Raw genomic sequence first — 19809 nt, 5'->3', positions numbered from 1 at the left:
TCCTTTTGGTTGCATTCATTTATTTGAGTTGCCTGATCCAGACTTAACTTCAAGTTAGGGTGTGCTCCTTTTGCTTTTCTGCACCCACCCAAACTGTTTTGGTTTTGTGGGATATTACCAGAGCGCCCTAGCCAGTGGTTTCGATTCCAAACCAATGTGTACTTTACTGTTTTTCCCCAGACCTGACCTCAGAATTTTAACCATTAACATTTCAAAGGAATTTCAATAAATGATAGCAGTGGTTCCAAACCAGGAGTACTAGGACCCCTAGGGGGTACTTAACTCATGAGACCATAGGCCTACTGGTAAAATGCATGAGGGGGGTACTCCAGGCAGAACAAAATTCAGTTGGTGGCACAGTAACCGAAAAATGTTGGGAACATTGAATTATAGCGTCCCTCTGAAAGGGATCGTTTGGAAATGGGATACTGCAGACACAATCCATTTTACTTCCATGTTCTGAGAAAAACAAGACAATCCACTGCGCCACGCACTGCATCTAAACCGTGTCTCGTCTCCTCGTGAGCAGTGTTTGAAGACAGTGCATTGCATATGCTGCCTTTTCCCCACTGTATGACAGCCTTTTACTCCTGTTAAGCCACTCGGTCTGTGCCTCATCTTTCCACAATATGTAAAATACAGGAGCTAGTTTACTATATTGATGGTAAACTTGTTTTTCTTGCTATTAAGTTACAACCCTAAGTGATGTTGTTTTACTCACTCGTCGGCTCAGGATATGGGAAAGTAGGTAATTAAAATGGATAATGATCATTAAGATGTACCGTAGATACGAACGAGTCCCATCATATTTTTGGCCTAGTTTCAACGTAGGAATGATAGCAGGTAATGTTGTATTACCCTCACTGAAGGTTGAAGGAAATATTCTACTCAAGTCACGCGATTGTATATCATGAAACCACACATGGTTAAGTTTGTGTTCTGCACTAATATTATACTTGAAGCCTTGCCCCCATCCTTTTAGGCATATCTGGCAATGTGGGACTACTACATTTGTGACTTTGTCCCTAAAGAGCATATTAGAGGCTGTCTTGGGTACTCCTCAATAATGACTGAGCCGCGTGCCTTAGGCACCATCTCACTCTGCCTTCTGATGCTCTTCAAGAGCTATATCTCAACTGGTTCAGATGCCTGGGTGGGGAACCGCTTACTGTGTGTTATGCTCTCAGGTAGTCTATCAAAACGCCAACACTATAGGCTTGAGAAACAACAGCAATCAACTAGAAAGTTCAAAGCAAAACGACAGTACAACTTCAGTTGAGTGCCAATGTTTTATTATAAAAAATAAAATACAAATGACCCCGAGAGTACACAGCAGACCCCCACTAAACCAAAGCATTCAAATGTACCACACATTTCAGTGCATTCCTGTCTTTTTGGCTTGTTCTAGGTGATAATAAAAGGGGTATGCGCTTCTGGACAACCCCTTTTCAAGCGTGGGTATTTGTTTTGGAAAAGTCTTACCACGTGAATCAATATCCGCTTGACATTATCCAACTATGGTTGAGGGAGAAATGCAAGAAACATCTGGGTTACAAGTGGGTAACAGAGCATTGGATTATGGGGCGAGTACATTGTTGCCTTGGTGATGTATAATTCAAGTGCAACCATCAAAAAATAAAACCTGGGCTAGCTGAGGTGTCCCCACTCCGCCATTTAACATTGGGTTATATTGGCTTCCATACTTGATACAGGTCACAGTCTATCTTCTATATCAAAGGTTGGGCAATCGAGGAGAAAAAAGGCAAGAACTTATTACTATTTAGTCATTGAAAATTCCTCAAACTAAAAACAATGACAGACGTGCTGCAGTTTACAAAAGACACCCAATGCGCCATGACAGTGCAACACACAAGGGGTGGACCAGTGGCAAAAGTACCCACAGAGCAAACAGAATAATGTTAGTCTGAGGAAAGATTAAATGGCATTAATCCCACAAAAAGCATTCAAAACACTCCTTTAACTTGAACAACCAAAACAGATGTACCCCCCCCCATAATAATAAAAGCAAGAGTAATATTCTTAGCAGATTAGAATAAGAGCAACCCATTCTATCCACTATGTCACTAAAGATGAACAGAAAGAAAACTGAAAAATGTACTAGAATGGCTTCATCTTTACTCCCCTCCCCACACACCAAGAGGTAACATGTAGATACACATTTACTTTTAAAGCATACACACAAATGACATAGTAGCAATAATAACCACTCATTTTTGTTATACATATATATATTTTTTGAAACAAAGACATTACACATACCAACTGAGGTACAGTGTGACAGAAATATTGCTTGTACTGGCAACTACAGACAGAGGAGTTATTGCAGCATACATCAGTGGGTTTATGTTTTTGCATAGCCTAGTCAGGTACATTACAGAGGAACACTTCAGGTGAAAGGAGGATGACATTCTAAATGACAGAGCTTTGGCCTAGTGAGCAAGGTAAATGAAACTTGAGCTGACAACTGATGGCACTGGTGCCAATAGTAGATTTCTGATCAGTGTCAAATACAGATGTCCATAAAAAACAGCATGTTTGCTATTCATGACAATAGGACAGTATGCATATGTAAGTGAGACGTCACGTGTGGGTTGAGTACATTAATTGTTTGGTACTGGCAAACAATCTCAAAATATAATTGTGCACTGTGCCTGCAGTACATGCGTGGGCAAGAATCCTGCCTCAAAAAAGACAAACATTGGTGAGGGTTGCCACGCACTATCTGTTACTATGTTCGGTATGGTCGGGCCCCCTGGAGGGGGAGGGGTTCCTCATGATCCAATGGGATGCAATGAGCCATGACTCAAGCCCCCCCCCAATCATCACACCCGGGGATAGTTACCTCACCAGGGACCATATACCCAACCTGCCACTGAACCTAGTTTGTGCCCTCTTTGCTGGTATACCGCAGCGGCCATGTGGACCAGGTGGGGGGCTTGAGAGGAAAACAGAGAGGAAGAGATAGATACAACCTTCTGAACATTGAAACCAAAAGAAAATATCTTTTTTTTTAATTATTTTTACAGATAGCCTATTATTTACTACAGAAAAGATGTCTAAACAATTATGTTCAGATATTACCGTGTCTGCAACTGTAGGCAAAGAGGAAAATTACAGAACAGATGAATGGAAGGATGTTTGTCCATGATTGACTGATAGCCCTTTATCTAGGTAAACATGTGAAAGCCAAAGGAGTTTGTTTGGCAATAATCTTGCCCAGTAAGCAGAGTGAGCAATGGGACTGAAACTATGGTTGGGGAAAATCTCTACAAATGTAGTTGGGAGATTTTATCCTCATTTCAAAAACAAGAAAACACCTTTTCATTTATCTATACTGCATCAAAATGAATGCACTTTAGCCTCTACATTTGTAGTTGGGAGATTTTCCCCAACCATTCAAAAAAACAAACGTATCATATGAATCACAAGAAAACAAAACAAGCATTCATGTACATTTTTTTTTCTTCCATTTTCTAATTCAACATGCTTTCAGGTCAGTTCAAATATCAAACTAATGTCCATCATATCCTTAAACAATTTTTTTTTTTTTTTTATCTACGCAAAATAGGGGTACCTAAGAAATAAATTCAACATGACCACAGATAACAAGGGAATTTCTCATACATGTTTTCTGACTAAATAAATGTTGCCTATTCTACAGACCAGTTTCTGCAACATATAGGAGTCATGATCTTGTCTTGTGGTTTCACTCGGGAGTTTACCACATCCTAGAACAACAAGTTGAGCTGACCAATACATGTCAGACGCTTACACTTCAGACTCCATTTGTATAAATGACTCCTCTGGACTACCAAGGGGGGAAGAAAATACATGCTCAAACATTTTTGCCATCTTCAAAAAGCATAGGTCTGAAATATAACCGCCAACTCATCAAATACAGAAGCCTAAAACAAATCTAGTATACCTGTACCCAACTTCAACTGACCACCGTAGTAAGGCATTTCCCTATGCCTCAGAATGACCTCTAAACGGAGTCTGTTCATAGGCCTTCTGCAGCTCGATCCTCATGTCTGTTCCCTAGCAACCTACCAAGGCAGCTTAAGGTGTCTTATCAAAAACATGTCCTAATGTGAGAATGTGAACAGGAGTGTGTGTGCGTGACTATGCTCTACGACTTTTAAAACATTACTTTTACAGTATCAAGGCTTCACACTGTTGAAGACAGACAACTTAGATGTAGGATCTTACATTTGAGCCAGTTTGCTACAGCAGGAAAATAATCATGCAGCAACAGGAAATGTGAAAATATAATTCATGGACATTTTTGTAGGGGTTGATACAATCATGTCTGAAATTTCAAAGTGAAAATTACAAAACTGCAGAATCCTTTTTAAAATCTCAAATACACAAGAAAAAATAAAAAAAGAAGTACCACTGCTCTTTATTAAGCTTTACGTATCTGCTTCAAGACTATTTTTTTCCCCCAGAGCTTTTGTATTTTTAATTTGCACCCTTATGTAGACATTGCTCCACTCTACCCAGTACAATGCATCGAATTGGGTTGGAGTCGAGGGAAAATAAACGTGTCACCAAATATAACAATGTGCATTTCATAAGTATTCTATGAAAGTGTGTAGTACAAAAGAAGGCCTTAAGGCTGATACATAAAGCTTAATAAAGAGCAGTGATACTAGCCAGAGCACTGTGCAGGTTTCTGCTTTTTTCTCAACTGTTTACCATGCACCTGCAACAAAGATAACTCAGATGTGCGAGTGGCTTTTGAATTTTAAAATCTCAAATGCACCAAATGTTTTACATTTCCTGAATTGCAGGAAAGTTCTCCTGCGACAGAGTGATCAAATTAAGATCCTACATATTTATGGACTGGTATTCAGAATAAATCTGTGTCAATTTCCTTTTTTCATTAGACGTTAATAATACAGTGCATCAGTCCATAACCTAATTGATCAGTGCTGTATGACAGCAAATCAATACATTTAAACCCCCCCCCCCCCAAAAAGCAGCTGGACTTGTGTGGTGCTTCTTCTTCGTGGAACTGCACAGTAAGATCACATGCACTCCACACCCGATTCTACAACTACGCTTCGACACACATGCTTAGGCAAGCGACGCACAACACTGAGGAACATGCAGTTTATCAGCGTGCAGCTATGCTAACGCTACACACACACAGCAAAGCCACACCCACCCCACTAAATGGAAATGACCACCACAAAATCTCTAGCATTGCTCCTACAGGGTTCACACCACCGCAAGCCAAGAGAGTACGCAACAGCACACTGCAGGCCCAACGCAGTCATAACATGATGAAACTAGGTACAGGGTGTCTATACTTAAAACCTTGGTTCACTCAGTCCGAGCCGCACACGACCAGGAGACTCGTGGTGAAGCTGCGTCACTATCGGGCTCTGGCTGTCGCTGGATGAAAACAGCAGCCGATTCGTCAGCTTGGGGACAATGGCCTGGGAGTGTTTCGCTATATGTTGCAGACACAACGAATCAGAAAACACTACCTACACACAGACAAAAACAAATGACTCATGCCTTCTATGCAATATCCTAGTGCATTGTTTATAAAAGTGGTCTAAAGCCTGGTGAGTTGAGTGCATTACACCAGGGGCCAGGGCACTTTGTGGCTATGCTAAGTAAGACCACTCCTCTACACATCCTATAAAACACACAATACACCCACAGCAGCACCTTGGTAGAGCTGTGTTGCTATTAATGTGGGTAATAGTGGCCTCAGCCAAAGCTGGTTTTAGAGAGAAGTAATACAAAGACAAGAAAATGATAAAGGAGCAAAGTACTATAGAGCTGAACCTTCAGTATTCCTGGTAATATCACTGCCGGGCTGGGACACACACGGTCGACCACCGCGAGGCTTTTTATAGACACCAAGTTGCAGGCACAGCGATGGGATAATGTCACAGCTTACAGTCTTGAGTTCACTTGGCCACAGACAGAACTTGGCCGCACATCAAAACGTCTGTCCCAGTCCATTCGATACACTTCAGTCTGGCCAAGTGTTGACCGGAGTACTGGTGGAGTCACGAGGGATGGGAAGCAGGGGGATTCAGGGGGAGGAGTCTGATGTTACTGGGACACAGTCCAGAGAGGGAGAGCCTATAAGAGACATGCACATCTTCACTTCCCCTTCCCAGCCTCTTCTCTGGATGCAAATAGCCCTGCTGTCACTCTGCAAGGAAACCAGGCGCAGGCTAAGACGACTCAGGGGTGACATCACTTTGCAGCTGTCTCCTAGATTACACAGTACACACCCTTACAAAAACAAAACAAGTTCCATTTGTCACAGTTGGTACACCTTGTTCAGTCCCTTCAGGTCAGGATTGTGTCTTGAAGCGTTATCTTCTGTTTTGACCCTTATGTGCTGGGGCCTAGAGGCCTGTGGGTTGGTGACTGTTGCAGTATACTGTCCTGTCCCCACGTAGGTGAAATGTTAGAAGGACCAGAAGAAAATGTCCAGGCCAGACAGTGGGGTGGGTAGATGTAGTCAATTCTGTGACAGCGTCAACACCTCTTCTTACCACCTGGTGGTCTCTCTAGAAGTTTTAGCCATCCAGGAAGACTTAGCATTTTTCCTCATCATCCCCATGTTAAGAACTAAACAAAGCAGAGGGACCATGGGTATTAAACAATTAGCCACACGAAAAATCAGCTTTCTCAAATAAGAGCTTTTCTTTTTGTCATCATCGTCATTATATGGATCATAACTGAGAAGGATGTTAAACAACAGGACAACCTGGTTAATTTGGTGAGTTATTGTGGGGCATTTCATTTGCTGGTGGTGTCGGAGCTATTGTTATGATGACAATGACAAGAGCTCTCCTGGGTCTCCCTCCCTAAAGCGCAGATCCGGCAGCAACAGCAGCCTCTGGGATGGTAGGTGGTGGAGCTCAGACCAGGCGGTCTCCGGTGCTGGTGGTCTGACCCTGGGGCTGAGGTTGGGGCTCAGGGGTTCTCGCTTTGTGTCTGAGGGTGTGGTGGTGATCAGAGGCAGAGCAGCAGTCCCCCGTGGCCCCCTGACACACCCGCTCCTCGTCCTCCTCCGGCCCAGAGCCCTCATCTAGTTGACAAACACACACCTCAATCCCTGAGTCACCCGTCACATGCCTGCGCCGGGTCAGCAGCTCCTCCTCCAATGGGCCTTCAGGGTCCACCTCCAGCGGTCGCTCTGATTGGCTGGGCACAGACGCGGCTTCTTGGTCTGATGACGAATTGGCGGTCTGCTCCTCTCTTGGCGCGTCCTCTGTTGGGGGCTCCAGCAACGCGACCGCTTCTGATTGGATGGATGGCAGCAGGATGACAGTAGTGGTCTCTGGGGTAATCTCGGAGTAAGGCGGAGGAGGAGTCGGGGGATGACCCACCACCTCTTCATAGTCAGGAAGCTTGCAGTCTGTCCAGAACCCTGGGCGTAAATAAACAAACAGGAGTCAACCATCTTAACCCTTTACACTGGGACCCATATACGGTTTGAAAATTGCAGATTTGGGCACCGATACCGCCTGAATTGGAATGCAGTGGCTGTACAGTAATATGCTATAAACGACGTCAGAGCTCAGGCTCTGCGCTTCACGGCGCTGTATAGGTTGACTGACCTCCATAAATTAGCTGTAAATTAAAAGGACTCTGTATTTTGAAAGATGAGACGTTGATTATAATAAATACCGCTTCGATGTCATACAATCAAGCCAAACAGCCATGAGTCCTTTCTATGCGTATCAAAATTACGATCCGTTTCTCTGAATTGCCCTGTCAAAGCCTGACACTAAGATCGTATTTTATAACTTTTATAACTCGGTAAACCAAAACTTCTGTACTTTTTCGATAGTAGAACATGAAAAGTGGTTCGGTACTAGATTATTTTGTAATTTTTTTTTAACTTACGGTACTTTTGTCAAACGTTTCAAGCCTGTCTATCAGCGCAGCCAACCCCTTATTATAGTGCGCAGCGTGCCTGCTCCACTTTATTGCTAGCCTGCACTGGGAGTCTAGGCTGCATCATGTTAGCTCCCCGCTTATGCTCCACAGAAGTAACCACGCTTGAATAATGTGACACAGCATGTAGAAACTGTTAATTACTGTTCGCAAAACAATGTCCATACGGGCTACAACCCTTACAATGGACGAAGATACCAGTAGTTTCCAGCTTTGTAGGCAAAATTTCCTTGCTAGCTGACAGCTAAAATCAATTCATTACCCTAGTACTTTGTCATAATATGCAAACCCTAATGCAAAATATGCTGATTGCCACCAAAAACTTTATTCATTCACTTATTCGGTCTCTCTCACGTCTCTCCCAAAGATGATCTATTGCCTCAGCGAACTGGCTGTGCTCCCACAGCCAGACTGCCTCGCAAATTATGTCATTACTAGCTAAAGAGACAGCGCACAGTTTTATAAAAGAAGCTACGTCTAGGCAAATGTTGTTGATCAGTACAATAAAATGCCACATGGAAGGGAAACAGCTTGTCAACTGTAGCCCCACGAAATCAGCCAAAACAAGCTCAATAACTCCTATTGAATATAAAGTCCCCTGTATTGTGGATAGGCCTAGGCTACATCTTGATGTACCTACTTTATCAATAGAGATGTACCATTCAAATAAATGATTCCCATTATGTCGTTAGATTGGTAAAAACTAAGTAAAATTGACTGTATAATTGATTCATTAATGCATACACAGAAGTCTCAAAACTGTTGACGTAAATAAATGCAACTGTAATGATTTTAAACTCAAAAGATGCACAACGATTGAACAGAGCTGTAGCTGACAATCTGTCTGGATCAAGTGCCATTCCGTGACTTTGGCTAATATGCCTTATTTTTTTGCAGTGGTATCTTTTGGTATTGGGAATTATGATGCTATCGCGTATTGCGATACTTAACCTGGTATCCAAGTAAAAATTCTGGTATCGTGACAACCGCATAAACTTGTCATGTTGGTAATAGAAGAAGCTTTCAAATGATGCCTACCTGACCCAATTGGGATTTATATAAAATGGGCCGTTTTTGGATTGTGTAAACAGTAATTGTGTGATGGCGGGGATGCAGTACTCTAAACAACGAGAAGTGTGGTTGCTCTAGTTCCTCAATGGCACAGCTAAGATGCTTCTTTGAGTCATTAAAGGGGATTGAAATGACCTAGGAACTGTTCACACTTTGGAGAGGTGTTTGGACACTTGGAGACACCAGTTAGTCCTCTCACTCAAACCCTTGTAGTTCCTTTGTCTTATGTTGCACCTAACCCACATTTTCCAGGAATATTTTTATCACTTTGCTGAATGTATCCAGAGTATTTTCATATTTCATTATCAACAAATACAGTAAATATAAAAATGCACATAAAATCAACAGTATAATGTTTGGATTCAGTCTGGTTTCAGGTGATCTGTTGTGTCCTCAACTTTGGTCTAATCCTTTTCCCGTAATCTCCAAACTGTTCCCTTTCAATGCTACCATGCTTATGCATTTAATATTTCTTCTGTAAGAAACATTTCAATTTAGCCCTAACCACTTAGGCCAATTCCCACAAGTATAAAGGGTTAACACGGTCTAGATAGGGTTAGCTGGTGTTGAACTAAATAACTAACTGTCAGGTGTGGTTCTGAATCGGCTAAGAACCATCTCCACCCACCAGGCCTAGTTACACTAAACAGTTAACTCAGAGGGACGAGGTCGTGTAATAAGTGGCCAGTTGGAGCTGAGAGACTCACTCAGGTTGAGGGGTGGAGGGGAGATGAAGGAACTAGAAGCTCCCTGGTAGGCCATAAGGCTGATTTCGCGCTGGCGCTGCTCCTGCTGCAGCCGCATCTTGACCCGACGGTGACGGTAGGCACAGCAGCAACTCAGCATTATGATGAGGGTCCACACCAGCCAGAACCCTGCACAAAATCATGTAGTTACATTCTCAATCAACTCATTTTGGCCAATGATTTTGTTTCAGCGCTATTGATTTCAGCATTACTACATGATTATTTGTCAAATTGGAGTGACTCAAAGAAAGTGACAAATTCAGAGATTCCCATAAGAATACATCATGTAAAAATCTGAAGAAAATAAATATTGGGAAGTGGGACAGAGTTATGCTAGAAAGGCAAGGATAGAAGAGGACACTCAGAACATACACCACAGCTCGTAGTAGTAGGTGCAGCACTCCGTCTCACCGCAGCAGTACCCCATCTCACACCGGTATTGCTCATTGTTCACTCCGAAACAGAACTCCTTACCCTAAACACAAACACACAGGCAGGCATGCTATTCAGTGACATCTCTCTCTCACACACAACCGGGAGAAAATCTCAGGATTATGCATACATGCACAGCTGTTTGACAAAGTTATATTGGGATTTACTGCACAAAACACTAACAAGCAAGCCTACAAAGTCAGACTCACTTTCGCTGTGGATGAACATTCAAATAGCATTCAATGCGTTGAAAATCAAATGACAAAATACAGTGCATTCTGAAAGTATTCAGACCCCTTCCATTTTTCAAATAAGTATTTGTCCTTAACTGACTTGCCTAGTTTATTCAATAAAAAAAAAAAAGATTTATGACGAAGTGAAAACTGGTTTAGACATTTTTGCAAATAAAAAACTAATCGGAAATACCAAATTTACATAAGTATTCAGACCCTTTGCTATGAGACTCGAAATTGAGCTCAGGGGCATCCTGTTTCTATTGATCATCTTGTTTCTACAACTTGGAGTCCACCAGTAGTAAATTAAATTGATTGGACATGATTTGAAAGGCACACACCTGTCTATACAAGGTCCCACAGTTCACAGTGCATGTAGCACTCCACCAATCAGGCCTTTATGGTAAAGCGGCCAGACGGAAACCACTCCTTAGTAAAATGCATGACAGCCCGCTTGGAGTTCGCCAAAAGGCACCTAAAGGACTCTGACCATGAGAAACAATTCTCTGGTCTGATGAAACCAAGATTGAACGTCTGGAGGAAACCTGGCACCATCCCTACGGTGAAGCATGGTGGTGGCAGCGTCATGCTGTGGGGATGTTTTTCAGAGGCAGGGACTGGGAGACTAGTTAGGATCGAGAGAAAGATGAACAGCAAAGTACAGAGATCCTTGATGAAAACCTGGGAGCGCACAGTACCTCAGACTGGGACGGAGGTTCACCTTCCAACAGGACAACGACCCTAAGCACACAGCCAAGACAACACAGAAGTGACTTCGGGACAAGTCTCTGAATGTCCTTGAAATTGCCCAACCAGAGCCCGGACTTGAAACCGATTGAATGTCTCTGGAGAGATCTGAAAATAGCTGTGTAGCCACGCTCCCCATCCAACCTGACAGAACTTGAGAGGATCTGCAGAGAAGAATGGGAGAAACTCCCCAAATACAGGTGTGCCAAGCTTGTAGCGCCATACCAAGAAGACGGCGAGGCTGTAATCGCTGCAAACAGGTGTTTCAACAAAGTGCTGAGTAAAAGGGTTTGAATACTTATGTAAAATGTGACATTTTAGTTTTTTCTTTTTGATAAATTTGCAAACATTTCTAAACCTGTTTTTGCTTTGTCATTATGGGGTGTTGTGTAGATTGATGGGGGGGAAATTATTTTGATACATTTTAGAATAAGGCTGTAACGTAACAAAATGTGGAAAACGTCAAGGGGTCTCAACACTTTCCAAATGCACTGTAGATGTTGCATTGACAGGTAAGTGACATCTCCTGATTATACAAACATATCATAGAAGCTGCCAAATGCACTCAAGTTGTTTTAACTAAGTTTAGAAGAGCAGCATTTTAACCAGGTACTGTGATAGGCTGTTTTATTCAGGCTTTCGGCCAGTAGCTAGCTAACAGTTACAGCAAGCTATATGCGTCGCTACCAACAAATACATAAAAGGAAAAATGCAATTACTTAGCTAGAAAGCTAGCTAGCCAGCTAACCAGTAATTTTGCGTGCTGTGTTTACTGGTGGTAGCTAGCAGCCAGCTATCGAAGTGACTTGTTGTATACTTCAATAGTAAAATTGTCCAGTAGCTACAGATAAAATATCACACTGTTATGTCTACAAAATATTATGCTTGCAAACATTAGCTAGCTATTTTAATGGACTGCGACATTCAATTTGTTTTCAGTTTGGATATTCAAAGTTCTCTTGTCAATACCTCGCCCACTGAAAGTCCTAGGAAGATGAGTGATATAAGCAGAATCAGATGACGGTAGAGAGCAAGGGTAAACCTTTTTTCAAATCCATCCCATTTTTCAAGAAGTGACTTTGTTGGTTTAAAAATGGGGGAATATTATACATTCGCGGCTAAAGGACCATCTTAAAAGTGCCATCAGCAGAACCTGGTGTTTACAGGATTTAATCAATTAAAGCTGCAATATGTTTCTTTTTGGACAACTGAAAAATCTCACAAAGAAAAGTGAGTTACAGATCTGTCACTCTCATTGAAAGCAAGCTAAAGAAGCAGTAGATCTGTTAAGTGCGCAATTTCTATGCTTCCAGTATAGTTTTTTCCCATCTCACTTTTGTACACCAGCTTCAAAGTTGGAAATACAATATTTTTTGTTATGGAAAATATTTCACAGCGGATTAGATGGCACAATTATTCTCTACACTATACTTGCTTGTTTTGTTACAAACTGAAATTACTGTAGGCGAACGATTAGATTTCTGCATAGTGCATCTTAAATGATCTAGAGCACTTAAGCCAACTTTGTCCCCCCCAACAACAATTACATTTTGAAATTTGATACTTTATTTTATAAGTGTTATGTAAAAATTACAAGATCATAAACCATGAATAGGCCTACGATCTTCAGTGTTTCCCCTAGGATATTTTTCAGCAGCAGTGGGAAAGTTAGGGGTGGGTTCTTTGCTGGGGGAGATTTTTATAGAACGACTGACAAGGTCACTTGTTGTGACTTAAAAGTAAAAAAAACATTCTACTCTCAAAATGTCATTATGTTGACACCATCTGAAATAACTGATGTGCACCATATGGAGATGAGGCACAAGCGATGGCTGTACGTTCATGGCTCTCATTTGCGCCACTGCTCATCGTTTTCTACAAAATACCTTCCTATCCATATGAGCGGTGGGTTCCTTTACCTCTCATGAAAGGTACACCTTTAGTTTTTTCCCCCAAATAATTCCCCTTAGATGTTATACATATTTAATCATATTACAATTGTGGTTATTTGTTCACGTACAGATCATATTTTTTATAATTTCTTATCCAAATTTTAGACCCTTGACATTTTCCACATTTAGTTATGTTACAGCCTTATTCTAAAATGTATTAAATTGTTTTTTCCCCACATCAATCTACACACAATACCCCATAATGACAAAGCAAAAACAGTTACAATTTTGCTAATTACAAATCAACTGAAATGTAATTTACATAAGTATTCAGACCCAGCATGATGCTACCATCACCATAGGGATGGTGCCAGGTTTCCTCCAGACATGACGTTTGGCATTCAGGCCAAAGAGTTCAATCTTGGTTCCATCAGACCAGATAATCTTGTTTCTCAAGGTCATGGTCTTTAGGTGCCTTTTGGCAAACTCCAAGTGGGCTGTAACGTGCCTTTTACTGAGGAGTGGCTTCCATCTGGCCATTCTACCATAAAGGCCTGATTGGTGGAGTGCTGCAGAGATGGTTGTGCTTCTGGAAGGTTCTCCCATCTCCACAGAGGAACTCTGGAGCTCTGTCAGAGTGACCATCGGATTCTTGGTCACCTCATTAACCAAGGCCCTTCTACCCGATTGCTCAGTGTGGCCAGGCGGCCAGCTCTAGGAAGAGTTTTGGTGGTTCCAAACTTCTTCCATTTAAGAACGGTGGAGGCCACCGTGTTCTTGGGGACCTTCGATGCTGCAGAAATGTCTGTCTCGGATCTCTATGGACAATTCCTTCGACCTCATGGCTTGGTTTTTGCTCTGACATGCACTGTCAACTGTGGGACCTTATATAGACAGGTGTGTGCCTTTCCAAATTCTCTCCAATCAATTGAATTTACCACAGGTGGACTCCAATCAAATTGTAGAAACATCAAGGATGATCAATGGAAACACCAGAGCTCAATTTTGAGTCTCATAGCAAAGGGTCTGAATGTAAATGTATTATTTAATAAATCGGCAAAAAAAAAAATTCTTTGTCAGTATGGGGTACTGTTTGTAGATTGCAGAGGAAAAACATATTTCATCCCTTTTAGAATAAGGCTGTATCAAAATGTGGGAAAAGTCAAGGGGTTGGAATACTTTACTAAGGCACTGTACCTGTAAAACCACTTGATGTTAAGTCAGACCTCCCTTCTTCATAGTACATCCATTAGAATTTCCATTGCACTGAATTCATGAATATTTCCAACTGTTGGTCCTTTTTTCAATAACTCAGTGTCCATGAGCTATAACCTGTCTTAATAAGGGTACACCTTTTCTTTTTTCCAAATTCCTCTTTTTTTTTTTACAGATATTTATACTACTACAGCTGTGGTTATTTGTTCACGTACAGATCAACATTTCTGTAGCTCTATATGAAGATGGTTTTGAAATATAAAGCTGAAAAATATTTTCAATATTGCACATATTTAACATCATGTATGTACCACTAGGTGGAGCCATTGACCACAATACCTCTTACTCTGTGGACCTCCTTGTATTGACAGACACCTCTTACTGGCATTGCCAGCTGATTGTCTTCCCTTATCCCTAGGTACTTGTCCATTCCGTCTGTGTCATTGTTTTGATGAAGGCCATTGATGAAGCCCGAAACGTAAATATTTAATTAGTAGTTTAAATAAAATAATTATTTTTTAGCGTCCAACACAAGTGTTAGTTGCATAGGTCGGAGAGTTGGTTAAATGAGCTATAATTACTTGTCAGAGGAATGATTACAAACATTATGGTATTGTCCAAATTGGGAATTTAGCCAGGACACCGGGGTAAGAACCTATTCTCTTATGAGAAGTAGGCCTACCATGTTAAGCTATTCAATAACCAGAGCCAAAATACCCATTTCTTGCCCCTTCTGAAAAACTACATCTTCCACAGGAATGTCATGGGCACAAAGACCTAAAACATATGCACTTGTGGAGATCAAAAGCTTGTGGAGACTGGTATAAGCAGTTTGAAACTTCCACCTAGCCTATAAGAGGGCAAGTTGGAGGGACTGACCTAACGTCAAGTGGTTTTACACATATAGGTCATTTGGATAAGAAACTATTGAAAATGAAATCTGTATGCCAACAAATAACCACAGCTATAACAGGATAAATGGCTTTTAAAAAATGAAGGAAAGGGATTTTGGAAAAATTAAAAGTGTACCCTTCATATGAGAGGTAAAGGAACCCGCCACACTTGTCTGTAGATCATATGGATGGGGAGGTATTAACATTTAGAACTATCACAAGAAATATTAATATATTATTTTAAATAAATCAGAGAAGTGGTGAACTGGAAATATCATTAATACAGCATGGATGGGGGGGGGGGGGGGTGTTAAATATAACACTCTTAGTAACTAAACGTAATACCAACAAAATATTGGGCCCGATGCAGTGGGTATAATCTTTATATTAGGTCTAATTCTCCTCAATGGGGACGCAACAATGTATATTGTTGATCAAGGTCCTAAACGACATCATAACCGCCATCGATAAGAGACATTACTGTGCAGCCGTATTCATCGACCTGGCCAAGGCTTTCGACTCTGTCAATCACCACATTCTTATTGGCAGACTCGACAGCCTTGGTTTCTCAAATGATTGGCTCGCCTGGTTTAGCAACTACTTCTCTGATAGAGTTCAGTGTGTCAAATCGGAGGGCCTGTTGTCCGGACCTCTGGCAGTCTCTATGGTGGTGCCACAGGGTTCAATTCTCTGGCCGACTCTCTTCTCTGTATACATCAATGATGTCGCTCTTGCTGCTGGTGATTCTCTGATCCACCTCTATGCAGACGACACCATTCTGTATACTTCTGGCCCCTCTTTGGACACTGTGTTAACTAACCTCCAGACGAGCTTCAATGCCATACAACTCTCCTTCCATGGCCTCCAACTGCTCTTAAACGCAAGTAAAATTAAATGCATGCTATTCAATCGATCACTGCCCGCACCTGCTCGCCCGTCCAGCATCACTACTCTGGACGGCTCTGACTTAGAATACGTGGACAACTACAAATACCTGGGTGTCTGGTTAGACTGTAAACTCTCCTTCCAGACTCACATTAACCTGTTAGGGCTAGGGGGCAGTATTTACACGGCCGGATAAAAAACGTACCCGATTTAATCTGGTTATTACTACTGCTCAGAAACTAGAATATGCATATAATTATTGGCTTTGGATAGAAAACACCCTAAAGTTTCTAAAACTGTTTGAATGGTGTCTGTGAGTATAACAGAACTCATATGGCAGGCAAAAACCTGAGAAGATTCTGTACAGGAAGTGCCCTCTCTGACCATTCCTTGAGCTTCTTGACTCTTTTTATTTAAAACTTAGGATCTTTGCTGTAACGTGACACTTCCTACGGCTCCCATAGGCTCTCAGAACCCGGGAAAAAGCTGAATGATGTCGAGGCAGCCCCTGGCTGAAAAACATTAGCGCGTTTGGATAGTGGTCGGTCAGAGTACTATGAGACTGAGGCGCGTGCACGAGGCGACCCCATGTTTTTATTTTCTCTCTCTTTGTACTAAAACACAGATTCCCGGTCGGAATATTATCGCTTTTTTACGAGAAAAATGGCATAAAAATTGATTTTAAACAGCGGTTGACATGCTTCGAAGTACGGTAATGGAATATTTAGATTTTTTTTGTCACGAAACGCGTCGTGCGCGTCACCCTTCTTTACACTTCGGATAGTGTCTTGAACGCACGAACAAAACAGAGGATATTTGAACATAACTATGGATTATTTTGAACCAAACCAACATTTGTTATTGAAGTAGAAGTCCTGGGAGTGCATTCTGACGAAGAACAGCAAAGGTAATAACATTTTTCTTATAGTAAATCTGACTTTGGTGAGGGCTAAACTTGGTGGGTGTCTAAATAGCTACCCCTGTGATGCCGGGCTATCTACTTAGAATATTGCAAAATGTGCTTTCACCGAAAAGCTATTTTAAAATCGGACATAGCGAGTGCATAGAGGAGTTCTGTATCTATAATTCTTAAAATAATTGTTCTGTTTTTTGTGAACGTTTATTGTGAGTAATTTAGTAAATTCACCGGAAGTTTGCGGGGGGTATGCTAGTTCTGAACGTCACATGCTAATGTAAAAAGCTGTTTTTTGATATAAATATGAACTTGATTGAACAAAACATCCATGTATTGTATAACATAATGTCCTAGGTGTGTCATCTGATGAAGACCATCAAAGGTTAGTGCTGCATTTAGCTGTGGTTTGGGTTTATGTGACATTATATGCTAGCTTGAAAAATGGGTAGTCTGATTATTTCTGGCTGGGTACTCTGCTGACATAATCTAATGTTTTGCTTTCGTTGTAAAGCCTTTTTGAAATCGGACAGTGTGGTTAGATTAACGAGAGTCTTGTCTTTAAAATGGTGTAAAATAGTCATATGTTTGAGAAATTGAAGTAATAGCATTTCTAAGGTATTTGAATAACGCGCCACAGGATTCCACTGGCTCTTACGTAGGTGGGTCGATTTCGTCCCACCGACCCTAGAGAAGTTAAGCATCTCCAATCCAAAATTAAATCTAGAATCGGCTTCCTATATCGCAACAAAGCATCCTTCACTCATGCTGCCAAACACACCCTCGTAAAACTGACTATCCTACCGATCCTCGACTTCGGTGATGTCATCTATAAAATAGCCTCCAACACTCTACTCAACAAACTGGATGCAGTCTATCACAGTGCCATCCGTTTTGTCACCAAAGCCCCATACACTACCCACCATTGTGACCTGTACGCGCTCGTTGGTTGGCCCTCGCTTCATACTCGTCACCAAACCCACTGGCTACAGGTTATCTACAAGTCTCTGCTAGGTAAAGCCCCGCCTTATCTCAGCTCACTGGTCACCATAGCAGCACCCACTCGTAGCATGTGCTCCAGCAGATATATCTCACTGGTCACCCCCAAAGCCAATTCCTCCTTTGGCCGCCTTTCCTTCCAATTCTCTGCTGCCAATGACTGGAACTAACTGCAAAAATCTCTGAAGCTGGAGACTCATATCTCCCTCACTAGCTTTAAGCACCAGCTGTCAGAGCAGCTCACAGATCACTGCACCTGTACATAGCCCATCTGTAAACAGCCCATCTATCTACCTACCTCATCCCCATACTGTATTTATTTATTTATCTTGCTCCTTTGCACCCCAGTATCTCTACTTGCATTCATCTTCTGCACATCTACCATTCCAGTGTTTAATTGCTATATTGTAATTACTTCGCCACCATGGCCTATTTATTGCCTTAACTCCCTTATCTTACCTCATTTGCACTCACTGTATATAGACTTTGTTTTCGTTTGTTGTACTGTATTATTGACCGTATGTTTTGTTTATTCCATGTGTAACTCTGTGTTGTTGTATGTGTCGAATTGCTACGCTTTATCTTGACCAGGTCGCAGTTGCAAATTAGAAACTTGTTCTCAACTAGCCTACCTGGTTAAATAAAGGTTAAATAAATAAAATATATATTTTTACTTTCCCTTAATCACCGGTATTGTACTTCTACTAAGGTCCCCTAAACCACCGGAGCGCAAGAAAACAGCATATTTTCTCCTTTTTCCCCTCTTAAGGAAAAACCCAACTATCAGTAAAACCAAAGTGTGAGCCTTCTTCTCTACCATCATCTGATTCGAACTGTCATCATCCGAAGAACAAATGAGCAAATTCAAAATATCGAAAGCAAAAAAAATATACTGCGGTGCTCTACCGGACAAAATAACCTGACGTTAGGGTAGCTAGCTATGGGTGGTTTATCAACTAATCTTACCAATACTTTCAAAACGTCGCATAATATCTTAGGTATTTCATGCTATAAACATAGTAGTTATAAATATATCAACAAACACACGATTTGCCCAAACTGACGTCACCCAAAGTTGGAGTTGCTAGCGAGCCATGCCCAAGTTCCTTTGTGGGGAAACAAAAAGGCACAATAGAAGGCCTAGGATCCAGCTGCGATCCACGGGCTTGGTTAAAAGCGCTTACCGCGCTATGAACGCAAACTGCAGCTTACCTGTACCAAACAGGTCCCGGTGCAAAGCAGACCTACAATGGATCCCAGTGTTTTCTGTGGCATCTTTCTGGGTTGTTGGCCAACAACACGACGGGAATCATATAGCAGTTGATCCACAACTTGTGAAATGAACAACTAATTCAAACCGTTACGTACGTGACATGTTTTGTCTCTGTCGTAAGGCGTTCAGTGACTCAAATCTCAACCAGAAACAGAGATGTTGCACTAGCCACTGGATGGCGGTGTTGTCATACAACTGGAGAAGTATTTTTGTGCAACTTGTATAGTGGCACTCCTGTCTCCTTTTCACCTCATTTAACATCGGATTTACTTAAAAGGTGTGTGTAACAAAAGGAACATCTCAATATGTTGTCCATGTAAGTCATGACATATTGGGGAAAAAGGCCGATGACATTACGACTTCCCATCAAACCAACTCCTTGAATGCCCTACTCCACATGTCCAACTCATTCCACAGAGGGCCAAGTGTGTGTGTTTTTTTTACTCCCCCTTGTACTTGATTGATGAATTAAGGTCACTAATTAGTAAGGAACTCACCTGGTTTTATAGGCCTTAATTTAAAGGGATAAACCAAAAACCTGCAGACACTCT

The 19809-nt window shown here is 41.6% G+C and overlaps 1 protein-coding gene across 1 annotated transcript; it reads right to left on the bottom strand.

The window, feature by feature from the left end:
* Nucleotides 1-1275: 1275 nt before the first annotated feature.
* LOC106563291 (WW domain-binding protein 1) lies at nt 1276-19537 on the bottom strand. The gene is made up of 4 exons (XM_014128767.3): nt 19198-19537; nt 10149-10251; nt 9738-9905; nt 1276-7429 (listed from the first exon to the last, which is right to left on the bottom strand). Exons 1-4 carry the CDS (start codon nt 19258-19260, stop codon nt 6918-6920), a joined length of 846 nt encoding a protein of 281 aa, XP_013984242.1. The 5' UTR covers nt 19261-19537; the 3' UTR covers nt 1276-6917.
* Between the last annotated feature and the right edge of the window lie 272 nt (nt 19538-19809).

This window comes from Salmo salar, chromosome 11 (genome assembly GCF_965601325.2).
Source record: "Salmo salar chromosome 11, fSalSal1, whole genome shotgun sequence".
Lineage (NCBI taxonomy): Eukaryota > Metazoa > Chordata > Actinopteri > Salmoniformes > Salmonidae > Salmo > Salmo salar.
The sequence above is the reverse complement of the archived record's forward strand: the minus strand, read 5'-3'. Positions and strand labels throughout refer to the sequence as shown.